The sequence below is a fragment of the Gymnoscopelus microlampas genome (genome assembly GCF_963454915.1).
Source record: "Gymnoscopelus microlampas genome assembly, chromosome: 3".
NCBI classification, from domain to species: Eukaryota; Metazoa; Chordata; class Actinopteri; order Myctophiformes; family Myctophidae; genus Gymnoscopelus; species Gymnoscopelus microlampas.
This window is the reverse complement of record NC_139940.1, coordinates 52256853-52278852: the sequence shown is the minus strand read 5'-3', so window position 1 is coordinate 52278852 and position 22000 is coordinate 52256853. Positions and strand designations below refer to the sequence as shown.

General features: G+C 40.7%; 1 protein-coding gene across 4 annotated transcripts; it reads right to left on the bottom strand.

Moving 5' to 3' along the window:
* Positions 1-6293: 6293 nt before the first annotated feature.
* Positions 6294-20372, bottom strand: fdps (farnesyl diphosphate synthase (farnesyl pyrophosphate synthetase, dimethylallyltranstransferase, geranyltranstransferase)). Of its 4 annotated transcripts, none has more exons than XM_084053420.1 (10): positions 20274-20372; positions 16355-16507; positions 14790-14930; positions 13579-13659; positions 13343-13465; positions 12239-12327; positions 11352-11424; positions 10733-10810; positions 9374-9508; positions 6294-7887 (listed from the first exon to the last, which is right to left on the bottom strand). In XM_084053420.1, the coding sequence occupies exons 1-10, from the start codon at positions 20274-20276 to the stop codon at positions 7687-7689; spliced, it is 1077 nt and encodes a 358-aa protein (XP_083909546.1). In that variant the 5' UTR covers positions 20277-20372; the 3' UTR covers positions 6294-7686. The 4 variants fall into 4 exon arrangements, with proteins under 4 accessions (XP_083909546.1, XP_083909543.1, XP_083909544.1 ...); XM_084053417.1 differs by lacking the exon at positions 20274-20372 and adding an exon at positions 17841-18215; XM_084053418.1 differs by lacking the exon at positions 20274-20372 and adding an exon at positions 17850-18215.
* Positions 20373-22000: the final 1628 nt, after the last annotated feature.

The following is a 22000-nucleotide window of genomic DNA, read 5'->3' as shown; positions in this document are numbered from 1 at the left end:
AACCTTAACCCTAACCTCACAAATACTATGCCTAACCTTAACCCTAACCTCACAAATACTATGCCTAACCTTAACCCTAACCTCACAAATACTATGCCTAACCTTAACCTTAACCCTAACCTCACAAATACTATACCTAACCTTAACCCTAACCTCACAAATACTATGCCTAACCTTAACCCTAACCTCACAAATACTATGCCTAACCTTAACCCTAACCTCACAAATACTATGCCTAACCTTAACCCTAACCTCACAAACACTATGCCTAACCTTAACCTTAACCCTAACCTCACAAACACTATGCCTAAATCTAACCTCAAAACCACGTCCACCTGGGCAAAACACCGGGAAAAGATTGTAGGTCACTGTTTCTCAACTTCCGGTCTTGGGACCACCAGGGGTCCAAATTGGTCTGTAACTCTGAGAGTGTACGAATGGAACCAAATGGACCTGTAAGGGTCCATTTGGTTCCATTTGTACACTCTCAGAGTTAAAGGAGCACTTCACCCATTTTCAACCTTATCTTCACTTAATTGGTCCTCACTAATGCTCATCATAAGATGGCACAATTTCCATCCGCTCACTCCACGTCTCATTGGAGGGCTGTGAGCAGTTCAGAAACCTGCCTACCAATGACGTCTATCGAGTGGGCATTCCAGACTAATAGAAAGTACAGCTTTTCTCTTCTTGTATAAAGTTAGCACGCTGAAATAGAAGCCATTGATTTTACATCAATAGAATATAAAAAAGTCAGTTTGAAACCTTGCTTAAAATGACCAAACCTGCCTACCGATGATGTCACTGGTAGGCGGGTTTCTAAACTGTCCACAGCCCTCCTCTGAGGCACAGACTAAGTAGACCATTGTATAATGAGGCATTAAAGGGGCATGACACCCCAGGCTGATTTTGCAGTTTGTTTTCCAGTTCAGGTTAAAAACTGCAGCAGGTTAAAAACATGGCAGACTAGTAAGCAACACAGCTGCACCAAACAAATTAATAAAGAGTGCGTCCAGAGTCAAGGGCATGCCAATGTGCAATTATGATAGACAATATTGACACACCTAAAATCTAATTAATTTGATTAGCTGCAGCTGTGTTGCTCACGTCACTGTGTACTATAAGATCAGTGTGATGCAGCCTAACATGTTTTTACCCTGCTGTAGTTTTTCACCTGAAGTGGAAAACAAACTACAGAATCAGCCTAGGGTGTCATACCCCTTTATTGAGGACCAATACGGTTGAAAATTGGTGAAGTGCTCCTTAAAAAAGAAAAAAAGAACACTGAGTGAAGATTTTACAGGGTAGATTGGAGTCCCAGAGATAAAAACATCAATGCATGCATATCAAGGGTCCTTGAAATGATACAGGGGTCGAGGCTAGACCTCTATGAAGAAAAGGCACAACCTTATATTATAAACTACAATATTATAAAGTAATTATAACACATCATGTGAACATCGATGGAAGAGAGTCGTCCCATACCTGCAATGACTAACAAGCAGAGCATCTAACATCTACAACACAGCTGGGAACGGCGAGGAGAGAGAAATCACATTTTGACATCAGCAAGCATTCCCTCCAGCAGCCAATGAAACATGATGCTCAACTGGAGCGTGAGATCGTTCCTGAATAACGCTTCATTCACACTCCCAGCGTACCACGGTGTGTCGCTTGTTATACCGAAGATAACCGATCTGCAAGATGACACCGGAGTATAAATGATATAGGCTTATTATTGGACAGTCAGTCAGTCAGTCAGTCAGTCAGTCAGTCAGTCAGTCAGTGAGTCAGTGTTCTCCCCTTGATTCCTCCACAATGCCCTTCACATTGACAACGCATACAAACCATTATAAACCATTCAATCGCATGATGAGGCCTCCTCATCCATCATCCATCCCTCTCTCTCTCCCTCCATCCATCCGTCCATCCCTCTCTCCCTCCATCCATCTGTCCATCTGTCTGTCGGAATATGGCCTTAACCTGCACTTACAGCCTAAAACCAGGCATTTTTGGGGCACACATTGTTAACAATTGTCCCCCTTTATCTGCTTATCTGTGACAAAGCTCACAACGCCTCACATCGTGTAGCCTGCCTACAGATCGGCTATTTTGGCAGTATAAAACAGGGCATCTTTTTTTAAAGTCACAAGCTAGCGTTCAGATCCGCGCAGTAAAAACACCGACCTTTTGTCCGTTATTTACCCCCCCTCTGCCATGGAGTTTATTATTGATCCACCCCATAAGAGATGGAGATGAGAGGAGATGGAGGAGACGGAATGAGAGAGGAGGGTGGATGGAGGAGAGAGAGAGAGACAGAGAAAGAGAGAGAGAGAGAGAGAGAGAGAGAGAGAGAGAGAGAGAGAGAGAGAGAGAGAGAGAGAGAAAGAGGGGAGAGAGAGAGAGAGAGAGGGGAGAAGGAGAGGAGAGAGAGAGAGAGAGAGAGAGAGAGGAGGGAGGATGGATGGAGGATGAGGAGAGAGAGAAGTATGGGTGGAGGAGAGAGAGAAGGATGGATGGAGGAGAGAGAGAGAGAGAGAGAGAGAGAGAGAGAGAGAGAGAGAGAGAGAGAGAGAGGAGGATGGAGGGGAGAGAGAAAGAGAGAGAGAGAGAGGGAGGGAGAGGGAGGGAGAGGGTGGGGGGGTGGTACCGCATCGCCCTGCTACGGTTTCCAGAATCCTTCCATCCATCCCCCCATAAAAAAACACAAAACCAACAAATAATCAGAACAAAACAATCATAGTGACAATAACAATGTTAAGAAACCAAATCAAATCACCGTGTTTTCCTTCAAAAAAAAAGAATATATATATACAAATAAACAGTTAAGGGAAGGATGTTATCAGGATGTCTTGACAGACTAATAATAACTGCAACATCCTGAACGACCTGCCGAGATGAACAGCGTTAATTAGCCCATATATTACATGATGGTATTAAATGTTAATGTTAGGATCATAAAATGTAATAATATATAGTGGGACTCACGGCGGGGTTCAGGAGAGGAGAGAGGAATCCATCGGCAGAGCAGAACACATCAGCCCCCCTCCTCCGACTGTCTGAGACAAGCTCTCTCTCCCTCTCCCTCTCTCTCTCTCCAGTGTTGCCAGATTTTGCAAGAGAAATAAGCAGCCAGGTCCATGAGAACCAGCCCAAACGAAGCAACTAATAATAGGCCACATGAGCACTTTAAAAACACAAATCTGGTATGGGTTCCCTGGCACAACATATTTGCAGATGGTGCCGGTCCGTGCACAAATACATATTAATTTGGGGGGTCCTTGACACAAATGTTTGATAACCACTGGTTTAAAAAACATTTGGAAACAAGCCCAAAATAAGCAACTACACTTTAGAAACAAACCCCCCAAAAAACACAACCAATATTTTCAAGCAACTTTACTGAAAAACAAGCCCAAAGTCGCTTATAGTCGCTTATAAGAGGACATGGCAACCCTGTCTCTCACCTGATCCAACCCAAAGAGCTTCCAGAACAAGAGACGAAAGTCCATACATTTTTGGCATCACCACTAGATGGCGCAGCAGTAGCTCTGGGGCAGCGCTTCCGCCATCTTGGAGTGAAATTACAGTCAAGACCATAGATATGTCTATGGTCAGGAGTCAGGACCAAGCCTTTCCTCATTTTAGGGGCAAGGCCATGCACTTGGCATTTCTTTGGTAATTTTTGAGGGCACAAAGATTTTAGAGCACTGAAATAATACATTTTATTGAAGGGTTAAGGAGGGACTATCTGCAGTGAAATAAATAAATTATGGTATTTACAATCTGATCCATGCTCAGCCCTGCACCAATCAAAGTCACTGGATTGGTTTAAAGATGGGGACTCAGGGGAGTTAAGAATTCAGAATCTCAACAAGACACTGGTGTCTACATATTGACAAGAAAGAGACACTGGTGTCTACATATTGACAAGAAAGAGACACTGGTGTCTACATATAGGCTTTATTCACAGCAGCCATATTATGAAGACATTCACAGATGTTACCAATGATACTAATGAAGGCTCTGTTCCATTCTGGTCAAACAGAGTCAGGGTGCTGATATTGTGCATGTTGGCTCACTGGAAACACTCTGTTACACCAGTGGGTCTGGGTCTACAGTTGGGGTCCAGGGACCCTCATGGGCTTCCAAATGGCCCCTTACAGGTGTGTAACTCTTCTGAGAGTGTACAAATCCATTTGTACACTCTCACAGTGATGGGGGTCGTGGAAACCACTTTGCTAGACTAAATGGAACAGAGCCTTCATTAGTATCATTGGTAACACCTGTGATTGTCTTCATAATATGGCTGCTGTGATTAGAGCCTATTGACAAGAAAGAGACACTGGTGTCTATACATATTGACAAGAAAGAGACACTAGTGTCTTTTTGAGGGGCACAAGGCCAAACTGAGAGGCAACGACAGCCATGGCCTTCGTGGCACCCCTGAAATTCCTGCCCTGGTCAGGACTCTTCTTTTCCAGTGAGCTGCACATAACTGGAAAGGATCGGTTCTAAATGAATTGCTTCTACATCATAGACTGCTGAACAGATCAATAGAAGCATAGATTAGTCAATAATTTAATTATCCAGATAAGTAGTCAATAATTTAGTATGAATAATACATTTTGGATTTGTCTAATGTATAATGTTATTGCATTTTATCTGTTTGACATATAGTCTGGCTTTTGTGTTCGCAGCGCACATACGCTGTGAGCTTGTAGATCTGCTATTTTTGAATAGCCAACATAATAAAACATGTTGAAATGATCGTTATGCTGTATTAACAAATTAGCTGGGGACCCCCTGGAACACCCTCAAGGACCCCTGGGGGTCCCCGGACCCCACTTTGAGAACCACTGTGCTATGGGCGCTGGTTGCTATAATGGGACTTAATGGGAGTGTCGTCTCTTGTTCTGGCATGTCTTTGTCCAACCACTTGACTTCACCACCATCAAGTCATCAACCACTTCCAAACATAGAACCTCCACCATGGGCTTTCAAAATAAACCTCACATGTCTATGTTAGAATTATTCTTTGTCGAATGTTGCGAGGTCAAGCTTTTGTTTTGAAGGTAGAAACAATGTCACGTCCGGTTGGTCTGTGTCTAATAGCCCCCCCCCTCCCACCAAACCACACCCCTTGTTTGGTTGAACAGCATCCCATAAATAAGTGTAACCTTTACATTTAATTTAACCAGTGGTGGAAAAAAGTACTCACATGTTTTACTTAAGTAAAAGTATCAATATTCAATTCAGAAAAACTCTGTTACAAGTAAAAGTACTTAAGTATTGATATCAAAATGTACTTAAAGTACCAAAAGTAAAAGTACTCCTTGTGCAGAATGTCCCATCTCACAAGTTCAAAATGTATAAAAAAATATTTTGAAAATAGCCGATCTACAAGCTCATAATGCGTCGCATTGCGATGCATTGTGAGCTTGCAGATCGGCTATTTTCAAATGGGCGAAATGTATACAGGTCTGAAGTGGTTAATGTATGTTTTGTAATAATAATCCAAATCTACAAAGTAACTAGTAACTAAAGTTTTCAAATAATTGTAGTGGAGTAAAAGCACAATATTTGCATCTGAGATGTAGTGGGGTAGAAGTAAAATAACTGACAATTGGAAATACTCCAGTAAAGTAAAAAATACCTCAAAATTGTACTTAAGTACAGCACTTGAGTACATGTACTTGGTTACTTTACACCACTGCACGTGTTTATGTTTGAATTATGTTGCTAGGTCAGGCTTTTGTTTTGAAGGCAAAATCAATGCCGGTCCGGTTGGTCTATGTCTAACCTAGCCCCCCCCCCCCCTCTCCCCCCCAAACCACACACCTTGTTTGGTTGAACAGCATCCCATTGTGTAACCTTGGCATTTAACTACACACACCACCATTATGCAAGTTAACGCAAATAGCTGCTATACAGCTATAGTTATCTGCCTGTCATTGCTATCTGGATGTTGTTAATAAAAAATACTCTATGTACAGTGGGATGTCTGTGGCTGTGTCTGTGTCTGTGTGTGTGTGTGTGTGTGTGTGTGTGTGTGTGTATGTGTGTGTCTGTCTGTCTATCTACACACAATGTCTTTTTAGTCCGTCGAATCAGCCAACCTTTTAATATTAATAAACAGGTTAGTACATCTGTTGTAATTGTGTATTTCATATGTATTACTTAGTTGGTTCCAGTCAGTAATAATTAACCAATGCTGTTTAATCTAATTATTTACCCCACACACACACACACACACACACACACAGAGAGAGAGAGAGTAGAGGCCCAAATCCAACAGTCACATTTGTTTATTAAAGACATGTGCAATATAAAAGTACAGTAAGCAGCAGACTTTACAACAGAGAGAGATGAGAAAACAGATCAAACAACAACTTTGACCTCTGAACTCCTCTGTCTTGAACTCCACGACAACTGGAGGTCTAAAACATCCCAACAGCATTCAGATAAACAACTATCCAGACTGATTATCTATTGATCAGCTATTTTAACCAGAGCCCACGCTCTGCTACAGACAGTACCATAGCTGTGTATTCTCCACTACCAGAGTACTGCTGGTATTCATTCTGTTGAACCAGGAACCAGTACATATAACCTCTAACGAGGTTAGACCTAACCTCGTTCCTAGCCTTACTCATGTCCCCAGGGGGAAAAGCCTGGACAAGAACTACAGCCAAAGATGCTTGCTCTGGTTACCACTGTTCCTTGCTATTATTGTTCTATACTTGTTGTGTGTTTTTGCTCTATTTTTTACTGTGTATTCTGTGTTTTATACTTTTTGTTTTTCTTGCTCTGTAAAGCACTTTGAGCTGCATTCGTGTCATGAAAGGTGCTATATAAATAAAGTTTATTATTATTATTATTATTATTAAAGATAGCCCAACCCACGCTATGCCACAAGGGGTGAAATGGTACACAAATGGTCTCCTAAGTGGGCGGCGTCTGACGGCAGATCTCATGAATGTCCTATGTTTACTTGCGCTAGAGCTCACAAGAGAGTGTTGCTGGGACAGAGAAAGGTTGGTAACAAAGTAGATTTTCTCCTGATTCTTCTCTGAAAAAAAGCCATTTTAGTGTAAGAATGTTGGGAAGGTTGCGTGACCATGGGGTAAAGAATCGTTCAGATCTTTGCTTCTGGGGGTCCCTGGAACAAAACATTTTGAGTAGAGGGTCGGTGGCCAAATACATATCATGTTGGGGGTCCTTGACATGAAAAAGGTTTGAGAACCACTGATATAGAAACATGAATTTTTCAGAAAAAACTGTCTAACTGAATTAGAAGATATTTTGTAGAACCGGCCTCACGTCTTAAAGGGTTAATAGACTCCCAACCTGCTTCCCGTCTCCTAACGAGGTGACCACCTGAGTCACACAGATACGGGAAGTAAAAGCCAGTTGGGCTGCCTTGCTCTTCTATTGTCTATTTCAAAGACCCCCATAACTCAGAGCGTACAAATGAAACCAAATGGACCCTAAGTAAGTACGCTCTGAGTTACAGACCTGAAAAGGTCCATTTGGAACCCAGAGAAACACTTAAAGACACTTTCAGTAGCAGCTCTTCTCTGGCCTAGTTTTGATGAAATAACTCCACCCCCCCCCCTTTCCCTCTCAGTCCTTTTATTATATCATTAAAAAAGACATTCTATACATCTAAACGTGATCTTCCGATCACTTGTTCCTCTTGTAGATCTTCTTGGCGAAGCTGAGGAAGACCTCGTGAGGAAGGTTCTGGGCGTGGCGGGCGATGAGCTTCTGCAGCCGCGTGTAGCTCTCCTCCTCGTGTCTGTGGTAGAGGGAGGACATCTGCAGCTGGTTGTACAAGGCCTTCACCTTGGCCACGCTGGCCTCGTCATGGTGGGCGTAGCACGTCTAGAAGAGGACAAATATATATATACACATGTCATCAGTGTTAATTTTGACAGCATTTTTTTTTATTTAGTTTAGTCATAGTGTTTTGAATACAATTTCAATTAGTTTCAGTCATATGAAAAGTTGTAGTTTTAGTCATATGAAAAGTTTGAGTTTTAGTCATGAAAAGTTTTAGTCATATGAAAAGTTTGAGTTTTAGTCATATGAAAAGTTTGAGTTTTAGTCATATGAAAAGTTTGAGTTTTAGTCATGAAAAGTTTTAGTCATATGAAAAGTTTCAGTTTTAGTCATATGAAAAGTTTTAGTTTTAGTCATATGAAAAGTTTTAGTTTTAGTCATATGAAAAGTTTTAGTTTTAGTCATATGAAAAGTTTTAGTCATATGAAAAGTTTTAGTCATATGAAAAGTTTTAGTTTTAGTCATATGAAAAGTTTTAGTCATATGAAAAGTTTTAGTTTTAGTCATATGAAAAGTTTTAGTCATATGAAAAGTTTTAGTTTTAGTCATATGAAAAGTTTTAGTCATATGAAAGGTTTTAGTCGACTAATTATCATAAGATTTTAGTCGACTAAATCTACAGTTGATTTTGTCAATGTATTTTGGCAGTGCCTTGATGGCGTCGTGATGGCTGATTTTACACTTGGCTGCATGCTGAAAATAGCCGATCTACAAGCTCACAACGCGTCGGGCTGCGACACGTTGTGAGCTTGTAGATCTGCTATTTTCAGAGTGCTACCAAGTGTAAAATGAAAATTAAATTTTAAGTCTACTGGATCTCCCTCCCTAACACTTTAGTTTAGTTTTAATTTGTTGACAAAATTGTCAATATATTTAGACTTAGTTTTAGTCATCATAGCTTAGTTTATATTTAGTTTTCGTCAATGAAAAAAGGTAGACGACGAACATTTTTCATCATGGTTTTAGTCGACGAAATTTAACACTGGTCTTCATTCATCAGAAAACAACGGTGAGAGAAAGGCAGGCTAGAGAAAACAAGCCGATCAATAAGCGCTGTTTAGTGCAGTGATTCTCAAACTGTTTTATTTCAAGGACCCCCAGTTTGGTTATGTATTACAGACCCCCAAAATAATAATAATAATAATAAGACTTTTCAGCTTTACCCAGCTGATTGCTGCTCAAGTGGTCAGACTAAGTGCAGGGTGGGGGACAGTCAAGTTAGGGGATTAAGGCTTAAGGGTCTTGCTCAGGGACACCTCGACACATCGCCGGGACCAGGAATCGAACCTGGGACCTTTCGGTTTCCCAAGCGGCCTCTCTACCCATTCAGCTATGGCCGCACCAACTCTAACTCTGAGAGTACATTCGTACACTCTCAGAGTTACAGATCCAAAGGGGTCTATTAGTTCCTAACTATCAATAATTTAGCTGGGGACCCCCCCTCAAGATTGATCCTTGGGCCAGGACCACTGGTCTACTCTAGAGGAGATAAGGTGATCAACAAAAGGGCTGTTCATTGAACTCTGACCTCCAGCTCTGCTCTCTGCTCTGGGGTCATGACCCCCAGGGCTGTGACCACCAGCCAGCTGCACTTGTTGTCCTGGATGTCCGTCCCGATCTTCCCGGTAACAGCCGGGTCTCCGTAACAGTCCAGATAGTCGTCCTACAGCAAGACATGCCGGTTAGAAGAAAACACCAAGACTACCTGCTTGTCTTGATCTCGATAGATAGATCTACAATTTACAATGTAGGCGTTTAGCAGACGCTCTTAATAGGCTCTATGCACAGCAGCCATATTATCACTTCCTTCACAGGTGTTACCAATGATACTAATGAAGGCTCTGTTCCATTTAGTGTAGCACAGTGGTTTCCACGACCCCCATAAACTCTGAGAGTGTACAAATGGAACCAAATGGCCCTTACGGGTCCATTTGGTTCCATTTGTACACTCTCAGAGTTACACACCCATAAGGGGCCATTTGGAAGCCCATGAGGGTCCCTGGACCCCAACTGTAGACCCATGCACAATATCAGCACCCTGACTCTGTTTGACCAGAATGGAACAGAGCCTTCATTAGTATCATTGGTAACACCTGTGAATGTCTTCATAATATGGCTGCTGTGAATAGAGCCTATCCAGAGAGATTTACAGTAAGCAAGGGAAACACATACATCAAATGTAGACAGAGCAGTGCCTCAGTAATGTAGGATCATAGGTAAACCAAGATAATTACATTGTTTAAAAAAACAACAACTAAAGTTTAGTTTCTTGCAACATAGATATAGAGCAAGCTATAATATCAGTCTAAACAATATAAAATAAAAAATAAAACATCTGTACATTGAAACTATAGAAACTATAGGATGCCAGGTAAATAACTGAACCTGGCATCTGTCTAAATAACATGCTATCTAAATTGCATTTTAACCTTTGCCGTAAGACTGCATGGTCATCAAGGCTAGATCAAGTGCTACAGGCTACGGTGGAGTCCCTCTGAAGAAGTCTATGTTGCACAACAGCTACAATTCACTATATTGACACGGCAGGCATTTTGCCAACTTATGCCTGCCGTGTGTATACACTATACAGTATATAGTCTCTGTCGGGTGGAATGTCCAAACTGTGACTTTTCAGGATTCAAATTCACAAATAGCAAAAGTAGCAGATCTACAAGCTCAAAACGCACCGCATTTCAAGCTTGTAGAGGTGCTACTTCTGATGCTTTTGTGGATCGCAGTAGGATGATCAAGTAGGGCATTAATTTACGGGGAAAAAAAAACACAAAAAGTTAGAATATGTAGTTAGGAGGTTTCTGCAACGATATGTTGCTATGGACATGTTGACTTGACACGTGATGGTGATGATGAAGATGAGTGTTATATTAACCTGTATCTGGAAGAACTCGCCCATCTCCAGCAGGATGTGTTTGGCGTTGTTGTGCTCCTCTTCACTGTCGATTCCCGCCTAAAAAGAAATACATTTTTACGCGTTAATTATGAAACCATCCGATCACAATCAAGCGCACTAGACAAAACACATTTAAAATAATCTGTTGGCTATTTTATTCATTTAGTTGGTAAAATAATGTAATAAAGTATAAAATGATGGTAAATGCCTGATCACATGCCGATCACTTCTTGGAATATCATGGGTTTGTTTATATGAATATGATACATCACTAAAGCAATTATTCGATTTCTTTAAAATCTTATTTTATTAATGTCAGTCCATCGGTGGATCAACACAGCACCATAGAGGTAGTTGGGCTTAGTTATCTTAACAGAAATGCTTCTACTGTATGATGCTATGGATATCTAATACGTTCATCAATGATTAACCTCCTTGACCGTGACCTCTCTGACCACCATATTGCATCATAGCATTGTTTTGTGATCTCATGAGTCATTGTGGACAGACTGACATATCCTACTGGTAACCTTACATTCTGTAGTCCTACAGAACTTTACAAAACACACCATGTACATTTATATTCATATTAACTTACCATGTACATAGCTGCTGCTACCGGCAGGTAGAAAGAGTAGAACGCCGTCTTGTATTTCACAATAGCTTTATACCTGAAAAACATTTGATTGATTGGCATCTTTATTGACAAAAATGCATAACACACATATCTGTACATATCTGTCCAAAAGGATAAGTAACAATGAAGCTCATGAGCTTATTTACATTGTGGTCATTTTACATAAAATATAAGTCTGTTACACACGTGTTCCGACACAATGCACGTCTTATTAAATAGACCAACAGTTCAGATTACTCATTTCACTACTTTCTAGCATGTTTCTTTAATCATTCAATAAATAAATTAAACATTTGTTACTGACATTAACTGGCAGAGAGTCTCAATATGATATCAAATGTAATATTTTATTATATCGTCTCTGTCGGGTGTCGGATGTCCAAATGATTTTCAGGATTCAAATTCAAAAGCAGCAGATCTACAAGCTCAAAACGCAGCGCTTGTAGATCTGCTACTTTTGGGTGACACTGTAGTATGATCAAGTAGGGCATTCATTTACAAAAAAAAATCACACCCTGTGTGAAGGAAGCGGTGCCTTTGATGAGCCCCGTGCTCAAACATACATACGCACTTCTGGTGGGGAGTTTGTGTTGTCATCAATATTTGTTTATAGCCCAGCCAATAAGAATACAGAGGGGAATACATACGGACGGACAGACATACGGACATACGGACACACGGACAAAGTCAGATATAGAGCGGTTGGCACCGCTAAAAAAAGGTAGAATATGGAGATAAGAGGTTTCTAACCGAAAGCAACGATATTAACAATTTAAACTGCGTCTGTCTCCCTGCATGCATGCCTCACGCCTCCATAGTAAAGCTGTCTGTCTGTCTGCATGTCTCACCTCTCCATGGTGAACCTGTCGAGGTCTATTTGACCAGGAGGAGCGGTCATCAGGTCCAAAGCCTGACCCAACTCTGTCTGGAAGGTGGTCTGGGAGAATAGAGAGAGAAGAGAACATTTGTGTTACGGCTATTCAAATAGAGAGAGAAGAGAACAGTGTCACGGCTATTCAAACATAGCAGATGTACAAGCTCGCAGCACGGCACAAAATGACACGCTGTGAGCTTGTAGATCTTTTAATAGCCAACATATAAATGGATAAAGTGGTTAAAATGATTGTGATGCTATGTTAACTACTTTTGCTGGGAACCCCCTGAATGACATTGTTGACATTGTGTCACCTGTATGTCAAAGGATTGCACTGCGAGGCGTTGTGAGCTTGTAGTTTCGCTATTTTCACAATGTTTGCCTCTTTCTTATGTCATATGACAATTTGGTCATTTTGGTATTAGAAAGGTCTTAACTCATTGAGTGCCATTAACGTGTTTCACGTGTTTTTGAAAAAAATTGAAAAAAAACGAAAATAAATGTTTTTTTTTTTTTTTAGAACCCAAGGTATCATTATCTGAAGATTTGCAGCTCCATCCACTCCTTGTTTAACGTATAACTGAAAAAGGCTGTATCTCGCTTCCTAAGCACTTTTTCTTTTTTACTTTGAAAAAAGAAAAAAAAAATTGTACTGGCCAGAAATAGCCAGAATGAGTTAAACTCAATGAGTTAAAAGTAATTCAATTGTAACTTTATAAATGTGCAGATACCCATACACGTATACTGTATGTTGGTCTGTTTACTGTTGAGTGAGAAAACAATGTTGCACATTAAGCTAATGATGGGGACCCCCTGACCCCCAGTTTGGGAACCATTGGTGTAGAGAGACAGTAAGCAGAGTGTAGAGAGGAGGCACGACAGGTGACCTCCTGACCTAAGAATGGGTAGAGAGAGCCTGCCTGGGAAGCCGAAGGTCCCAAGTTGGATTGCCGGCCCTGCTTAATGTTTCGAGGTGTCCCTGAGCAAGGCACTTGAACCCTAATGCTCCTAAAACTCCTCTCTGGGCTAGCAATCAGCAGGGTGAAGCTGAAAACAGGGGATGAATTATTATTATTACCTCTGTGAACAGTTCCAGCAGGTGGACGTAGTAGCGCTGCTCCCTGCAGTGTCTCCTCAGCAGCCTGTAGATGGCGCCCTCCAGCAGAAAGGAATCGTTGATGGCGTCCAACCCAATACCATCCTGCAACACAGTCAATAATAATATAACTTAACAACAGCCATTTAGTCTTATTTATGAATATTATGTTTCAGGATTATATAGTTGGTATCATTATTACTATTTATTGCACAAACCTTCTTGTACCAGCAAGGTTGTCCCCTACGGGTGACAGATGCATCCATGATGTCATCAGCTACCAGGAAAAACGCCTGGAGCTGAGAGAGAGAGAGAGAGAGAGCGTGAGAGAGGAATTAATAAAGGTAGGTTTTCAGTAGTAGATAAGAAAATGATATATAGTATTTTTTATATTTTTTTATTTTCCAATACGTTCAAGATTTAAACAAAAAAAAAAGATGTACAAGCTTGCAGTGCGGCACAAAGCTTGTATATCTGATATAATTATTTTAATAGCCAACGTACTAAAATCTGGATAAGTGGTTAAAATTAGTGTGATGTTGTATTACTAGAGTAATACAACATCAAGAGACGTTTAGATCGTGTCAAAGGTCATGTCTCACCTAGTCTCGCGTAGCCAGACAACTATTCCACAATCTCTGAATGCTATATATCTGGAACTACAACTCCCGAAATCCGAGAGAGGAAGCTGGCACTTCCGTTCACGAAAATATATTTTAAAATATCTTTACATTTTTTTATTTTATTTCCATTTCTGCTAAGCAGCAAGCTATATATACTTAGATGATTTGTATTTATATTAGGATAAATTTGCGCGACTGTAAAGACGAAACGGAAGTGGGGAGGAGGCTTCATATCCGGTTTATATTCTAATCATGATCAGAGCTGTATGACCGGAAACATTTGAAAATTGTGGGAGGCAACAGTCTGGCCACGCGAGACTATGTCTCACCTAGACACGGGATCTGACACAGATTTTGACCTGAAGGTCAAGTTTCAATTTATCCCTTGAGCAAGCAGGACAGCTCTATTAGCTCAATGGTAAAAATGTCAGCACTTGCGCAAGAAACCGGGTTCAAATCCGGGGTAGAAGAGGAAAGTTACATAGTGCAGCTTTAACCACATGCATACAACCTCAAATATAGCGGTGAAAATAGCTGATCTACTTGCAGGAAGACACGTTGTGAGCTTGCAAATCGCCTATTTTCAGCGAAGGCATTTGGTGTTGTCTGAGGTAAGACAGGAGCGGACCTTATATAGAGCCCTGGGGGACACCAGTCAACTAAGTGAACAGGATTTAGGTGCTTAAAGTCATCACATTGTAGCAAGTAATGTTCACAGTGATACATAGCAATGATATTTCCTGTATACATAGTATTGACGTTTGTGTGCAGGGTGTTTTCTAATTGGTTAGGTTAGTTGCTCTCACCAGCTCTATACACCAGCCAACCAGCAGCGCTCTCTGCACGGCATCCTGGGTAAGCTGGGTGGGCGGGACCAGCTCCCGTAACGAGCCAATCACAGACAGGCCTCGGTTCCTCTTGCCTCCGGGGGAGTTGTACACCAAAACCTAAAAGAAAAGAAAAGAAAAAAAAAGAAAGAAAGAAAGAAACAGTTTAAACGAGGGACAGAGAGATTATGATTATTGTATACTCACTGTAGATTGACTGTCCATATTTGTCCATTGTCCCAATGTGTAGCTTGCTGACATATCCACACTGTATATACACTCATATACCACTAGCCATAGACTGTGTAGTGGGTTAACGGCTGTAGATATTCTTCATTATATCCACTGTAGATTGACTGTATATACTGTATTCAACCATCCTAGATTATTCATTCATTCATTAAAACAAATTGAATAAAGTCCATGACTTGTTTCCATTGTGGTCCTCACATAGAAAGATGACAAAAACAAGTGTCCAGGCTGTTCCACCGGGTGGCACTAATGTGAGTTAATGATCCCGAGTCCTGAACGTATAGACCAATTATTTGTTTACTAACGTTGAGACTGGACGCACAGGTGATTGTTTCACGCAATCAATTCCCAACCTGTTGTATTGGGGTGCGCTGGTTTCAGCACACCCCAACCCCCTCTTGTGTGTTGGCTAGTGAGGCGCGTCCTAGCGAGACCTGACAATGGGTTTCATTGCGCGCATACTGGCTGCACGCATACTGGTTCTTATCAGTGTGACGTCATCTGTTAAGGGGTCTATACAGGCACACATTAGCAATGGTAGATCTAGTGAACACCTTGTGTGAGTCCCTGACCAGAAATTTATTTTTTAAACACAGGGACCACTCCATGCATAATCCTATGAATCATGATCAATCTCGCCAGATTGACCTTTGATTCCAGAGGGAGCCGGTTAATCTTCCTGAAGTGGATCCTGATTCTGCCAACATGACATCTAGGACCTAAACCTAGTATGACTCTTAATAGTCTGTTTTACTTTCAGCAGTTTGTTTAAACTCTCATACCAGGACGGACGTGCACGCACAATCGAAGTTCATAGAATTTGCTCAAATTTATTTAGCGTTTCTGTTTTTGGACAAACACTACTCAGTACTTTTACTTCTACTCCACTCAGTGGCAAATATTATACTTTTACACCACTACAATCATTTGAACACTTTAGTTACTAGTTACTTTGTAGATTGTTTTGATTATTATTACAAAACATACATTAACCACTTCAGCCCTATATACATTTCGGCCATTTGAAAATAGCCGATCTACAAGCTTACAATGCTTGTAGATCTGCTATTTTCAAAAGATTGTAAAACATTTGAAAACTTGTGAAATGGGACATTCTGCATAATAAGTACTTTCTACTTTTGGTACTTTAAGTACATTTTGATACCAATACTTTTGTACTTTTACTCAAGTAAATTTCGAATTCCAGACTTTTACTTGTAACAGAGTATTGAACACACACACACACACACACACACACACACACACACACACACACACACACACACACACACCTCTCTGAGTCGGGTCAGGGCGTCGGTCAGTGCAGGGTCCGTCAGGTCTCCCTCTGTGAGTTCTGTCACCAGCTCATCGAACTGGTCCTGGAACAGCTGAGAGTCCGACAGCAGAGCCTTCTTACAGCGAGTCCCGTTGGTGACGCTGTCGCCCTGCGGAGAGGAGGCACATGATATGAGGAGGGGTTAGTCCTGTTAGAGCAGTGTTTCCCAAGCAGTGGGTCGAGACCCATGTTTGGGTCGCGGACCAATTTTTATGGGTCGAAAGTAAATATCCCTTTTTTTTTCGTTTCCAACACTTAAAAAGCATATATATTATAAACAAACATTTTTTTTAAGTTTAAAGAAAGAAATCACAACTTTCCATCAATTAAAAACTATATTTCATAAATAAAACCAGAAAATCTAATAATTTCCATATATATATATATATATATATATTTTGGGGTACCCCGCAAAATGAGGAACATCTTAAGCACTATTTTTTACATAACGTGATGCAACACGTTGTGAGCCAGTAGATTGACTATTTATTTTAATCTTATGTTTGCTTATGACCCGCATAAAATAGGGACACCATTCACTGGATTGAAAGTGGTTGATTTCACTATAATTTCACAACCTCAAAAGGTAATCTGTATACGAATCACTCATTCAGATCATGTGTTACTCTCTTTGACTACATTATACAAAGGGAGAATTCTGTACTTGTCTAATCCAACAACTAAGATCTTCTGCTATGGGGGGTCCCTGACAACATCTTTTCAAATGGGGGGATCCATGGCTAATAAGTATCAGTTTGAGGGTCCTTGACATGAAAATAGTTTTTGACAACCACTGTGTCTCCCTGTACAGAGGAGGTGTGATTAATCCCATTACAGAGACACAACTTTTAGTAGCACATTAGACATAGCCTTAGATCAAGACTCTGGTAGATGTAGATATAAAAATGTCAAAATTGATAAAAGTCTTAGCGCCCCCCCCCCAGTTTGCCCTGGAATGTCACCAGTAAAGCCCGTATTTCTCCGAACATGTACAAATGCAAAATATAAGGTGCTTACCCGCTTGCCCCAAATGTTAACTAGGTGTCCGGAGTATTTGTGCAATGTAGTAGTCGATATTTATCAATAAAGAAGTGTTTTAATCCAGTCTGTGGCCGAACGCTATTTCTTTCCCCTTGTTTACATTGGGTGTAATTCCGGATTTCACCGGATGCGCCCCGTCACTACCGCCCATGGAGAAATACTGACAGAATCGGCCACAAACGGGATTAAAACACTTCTTTATTGAAAAACATGGACTAATACATTGCAAAAATACTCCGGACACCTGGTTAACATTTGGGGCAAGCACATTATATTTTGCATTTGTACATGTTCGGAGAAATACGGGCTTTACTGGTGACATTCCAGGGCAAACTGGGGGGTGGTCGCTAAGACTCGATAAAATCCATCTACGATAGTCTCGATCTATGGCTAAATTAAACACTGCTTACAGGAGGAGGACAGCAGGAGCTGTAGCGTACAGGGAGAGGAGGAGGACATGAGGAGGTGCAAAGTACAGGAGGAGGAGGAGCAGGGCAGCAGGAGGAGAAGAAGATGTAACGCAGAGGAGGAGGTGGAGGAGCAGCTCTAATCGCTTTAGGAGTCAGGGCGAGCAGAGCCCCGAGCAAGTGTTGTTTCATCTCATAGAAAGGTCACGTTACATGCGTCATAATCTAGAAGAACTAACATGGATCACTCAATCAATAGCTTGTACTGGCCTGCTACGCTAGCCTGTTAGCTCCATGGGGGTTAGCTCTCAACAAAACGCTGTAATAAAGAGGAGAGGACAGATGGAAGGAGGATTAGCTGCTTTATTAGCTTAGTTAGCATCCACGGTGTCACGTTCAATATGGGTTCGACGTGAAACTAGGACCCAGGTGCTACGTGTTTAGGACCTACCTACAGAACCATAGAGACACACGGGCGGAAACGGAAGGCCTACAAATTCACGCCCACTTTTGAGACAGCGCTGCTACTCGGGGTCCGTTAGAAAGATGAACTGCAGCTCTCAATGCAATCTTTATGAGAGGCATTGTAAAATACCGTCATTTCATTGGTTAACTACTGAGGCTGTAGCGACTTTTTTGGTGTTCTAATAAAGTGTCCCATTTGTTTGATTTGTCCTTTTTAATGTCCCATATCTGTCATCTCGATATACTACCCACAATATACTATAATATACTCCATCAGTATGTCAAAACCGCTAGCATCGGAGATCTAGACTTTAAGTGGTCGCATGGTATATACGTCACGGACGCATCCCTTGAGGTTTTCAATACCCAGAAAACTGGTGAAAGTGGACGTTTTCAATATGTTTTGGTCATTATCTCTGGAACAGAAGGTCCAATCTGCTCAGTTCAAAGCTTGTTGGGTGCGTGACTTTGAGGACATTAAGCACGCAATGACACATTTTCGGGTTATTTGTTTTTTTTTAGGGGAGGCGAGATCTTAGTTGGGCAGGCGACCGCCTGTCCTGCCTCTACAGTGTGGGTACACCACTGGTCGGCGCTCGGAGCTCGTAAAGACAGTGATGTCACTGAAATGCGACAACTTGTCTGTCTGCCGTCTACCCTCTGCTGTGTTAACATTATGGGTAACTCGTTAAAGTGGCAAATTAAATGTGAAACAAATCAACTATTAAGAAAACAAGAAGATATGTTTACAAAGACACTCCATACATTTGGAAACATGTTTTTATTTAAATCAATATCGTCTCCAGTTAATGCAGGATAATTTTAAAAGTAGGCTAATTCTCATATCCTCTCATAGGGAATGCATTGAGAGCTGCAGTTCGTCGTTCTAACGGACCTCGAGTAGCGGCGCTATCTCAAAAGTGGGCGTGAATTTGTAGGCCTTCCGTTTCCGCCCGTGTGTCTCTATGCAATATGAAGTCACATATGTGGAGCGGTGGAAAGTAACTAAGTACATGTACTAAAGCACAATTTTGAGGTACTTACTTTACTGGAGTATTTCCAATTTTCAGTATTTTTTTTACTGCATATCAGAGGCAATTGTACTTTTATTATTTAAATTATTTAAAAACTTTAGTTACTTTGCAGATATAAATTATTACCTTACAAAACATACATTAACCACTTCCCTATTATACCTAGGCTATTTGAAAATAGCCTTGAAAATAATATTTCAAACATTTTTGTACTTTTACTTTTGGTACTTTAAGTATATTTTGATGTCAATACTTTAGTACTTTTACTCAAGTAACATTTTGAACACAGGCCTTTTACTTGTAACAGTATTTTTACATTGTGGTATTGCTACTACTACTGCTTAACTATGTTATTAATAAAAAAAAATAAGATCATTATTACCCTTGGATCGAGACTTTTTTTATTTTTATCAAGTCTGACTTTTACTTTCGTATCTATATGATAGATATGCAAATGTCAAAATCGATAAAATACATCTGATCCAAGGCTACATCATTATAGTTTTAAAACCAGTGTAGCTGAATAATGCAACGCTAGTCTGCTATGACGTTACTGTAACGGCAAATCACGTTACATTTGTAATGCAGTGAAGAACAGATAGAAATGAATCCATGAACACAATTTGATACATCATGTTATGTCCTCAGATTTGGAGTCTGAAAAAGTCCGAATTGAATAACTGTTTATTATATTTATTCAATTGAATTGTTTACAAGCTACAATATGGCATGCCCAAAGGGGAAGCCAGGTTGAAAGTGATTAAAATAATGTTTAACATCATTAAATGATGACACCTAAACAAATCATATGTTATCGATCTGCGATCAACGCCGTTCCGTCAAAACCAGTCTTCTGATTCTACACCCAATATATAAACCAATAGTCCATAATATAAACCTATACATTCAACACATGAAACAGACTTACCATGATTGATAACTGTATAAGTTAGTAGATCAGAAACAGAAGTAGATCTCCCGGCTTGGCGCTGTCAGTCTGTGTACGAAGACGCAGCGATACAACACAGGATGTTCTGTTTGTAGTTTCTGTCTCCGTTGCCGGCAGCTTTATCTCGACGTCACCGCACTGCAACTCCCAAGATCCTCTGCGGGGCGTGGGGCGTGGGCTTCTAAGGCTCCATATGACATCGAAGGCTCTCATTCGCCGGCGCCATCGAACCAGGATGGGCTCTCATGTTGCCTGGCCAATGGGAAGGAGGAAGAGGCGTGGTCTGGATGGTGGGACTTGTTTCTCTCGTTCAGATTTGTCAATGGACTGCTACAGTACTGTGTACTGGGTTGAGTACACGCAACACTAGTAGGCTATAGTATTATGTTTTATGACCCATCCTTATAATTCTGATAACAAACTATCATTACACCTGGGTTTAGATTTTTTGATTGAATACTTCATTAGATTAGTTTGCAGAAAAAAGCACATGAAAGTACAGTTCAATACAAAGTCAGCTAGGAATTAAAAAAAAAAACAAGAACGCCATTGGCTTGTTTCCATTAAGGTCCTTTGTACTCAATTCATTGTGACATTAAATGACAGATAATGACAGGGTAAAACTGAATCCATTCTCTTTGGGTCCAAAATAAACCTCACCAAGGCAGATGGCTTCACAGTAAAAGTGGGTGACAATGTTATCACAAGAAAAGGGAAAATTACCTACCTGGGTTGTATTTTTGTACAGGATCTCCTCACTGGTCAGTAGGAATACATTGAGGACTCTAGCTGGAGCACAATGTCACTATGCCTTAAAAGCAAGACTCCAGACATCCCAAAACAAACTGGTCAGGCTACTTGGCCTCACATCTACAACTAATTTTAACCCCTGCTCACTTTGCTAGGGTGGGATGGCTCAGGGTAGAGGCAACTTGCAATGGGCCTGGTCTATATACAAGATACGCTACACCTCAAACACAAAGACCTGTACCTGTCAAACTACTTCAAAAACGTTAAAGACGTCCACAAACACAACACCAGAGGGAGCTCCACAAGTCACGTTCAACACAGATTTGTCTCAAACAAGGGGTTAAATCAGGGTCATATGTCCATGCACGGACAAATAATATGTCCGTGGCAAGACTTGTCCTTGTCTGCTGCAAATGTTAGATTTTGTTTTTACATAACATTATAATGTTCTTATTTTGATCCTAAGACCGAAATACTGAATGTCAGTCTCCAGGTTTTCTTCAGAATATGTATGACACTAATTTACCATGACACTATGGCACATTAGGAGTCCACTAGGACAGTGTTTCTCAAATGGGGGTACATGTACCCCTAGGGGTACGTAGAGGTACTAGAGGAGGTACTTGAGAGAAGGTGGAACGTGAAAAAAAAGTATTTTACATATGTATATATATGAATATACAATCTGCCAAGTTCCCCTTTAATCCCCATCACTGCAGTTTTTGATGAGACAAATACATACTTAAAGCCACAAAACATCATTCAGTTTCATGAACGGTACACAGGTCTTGTCAAATCACTTCTTTTTTTTTTTAAGTTAAAGTATTATTATTAACATTTTTCCTGTCTATTCCCATTCCAATTGGGAATTTGGTTTCCTATTAAAGCGAATAGACAGGCAGTTGTGTGGATTGTAGGTACATTCAATGTGTGCATAGTTTGGTTCTAGCTGTGGC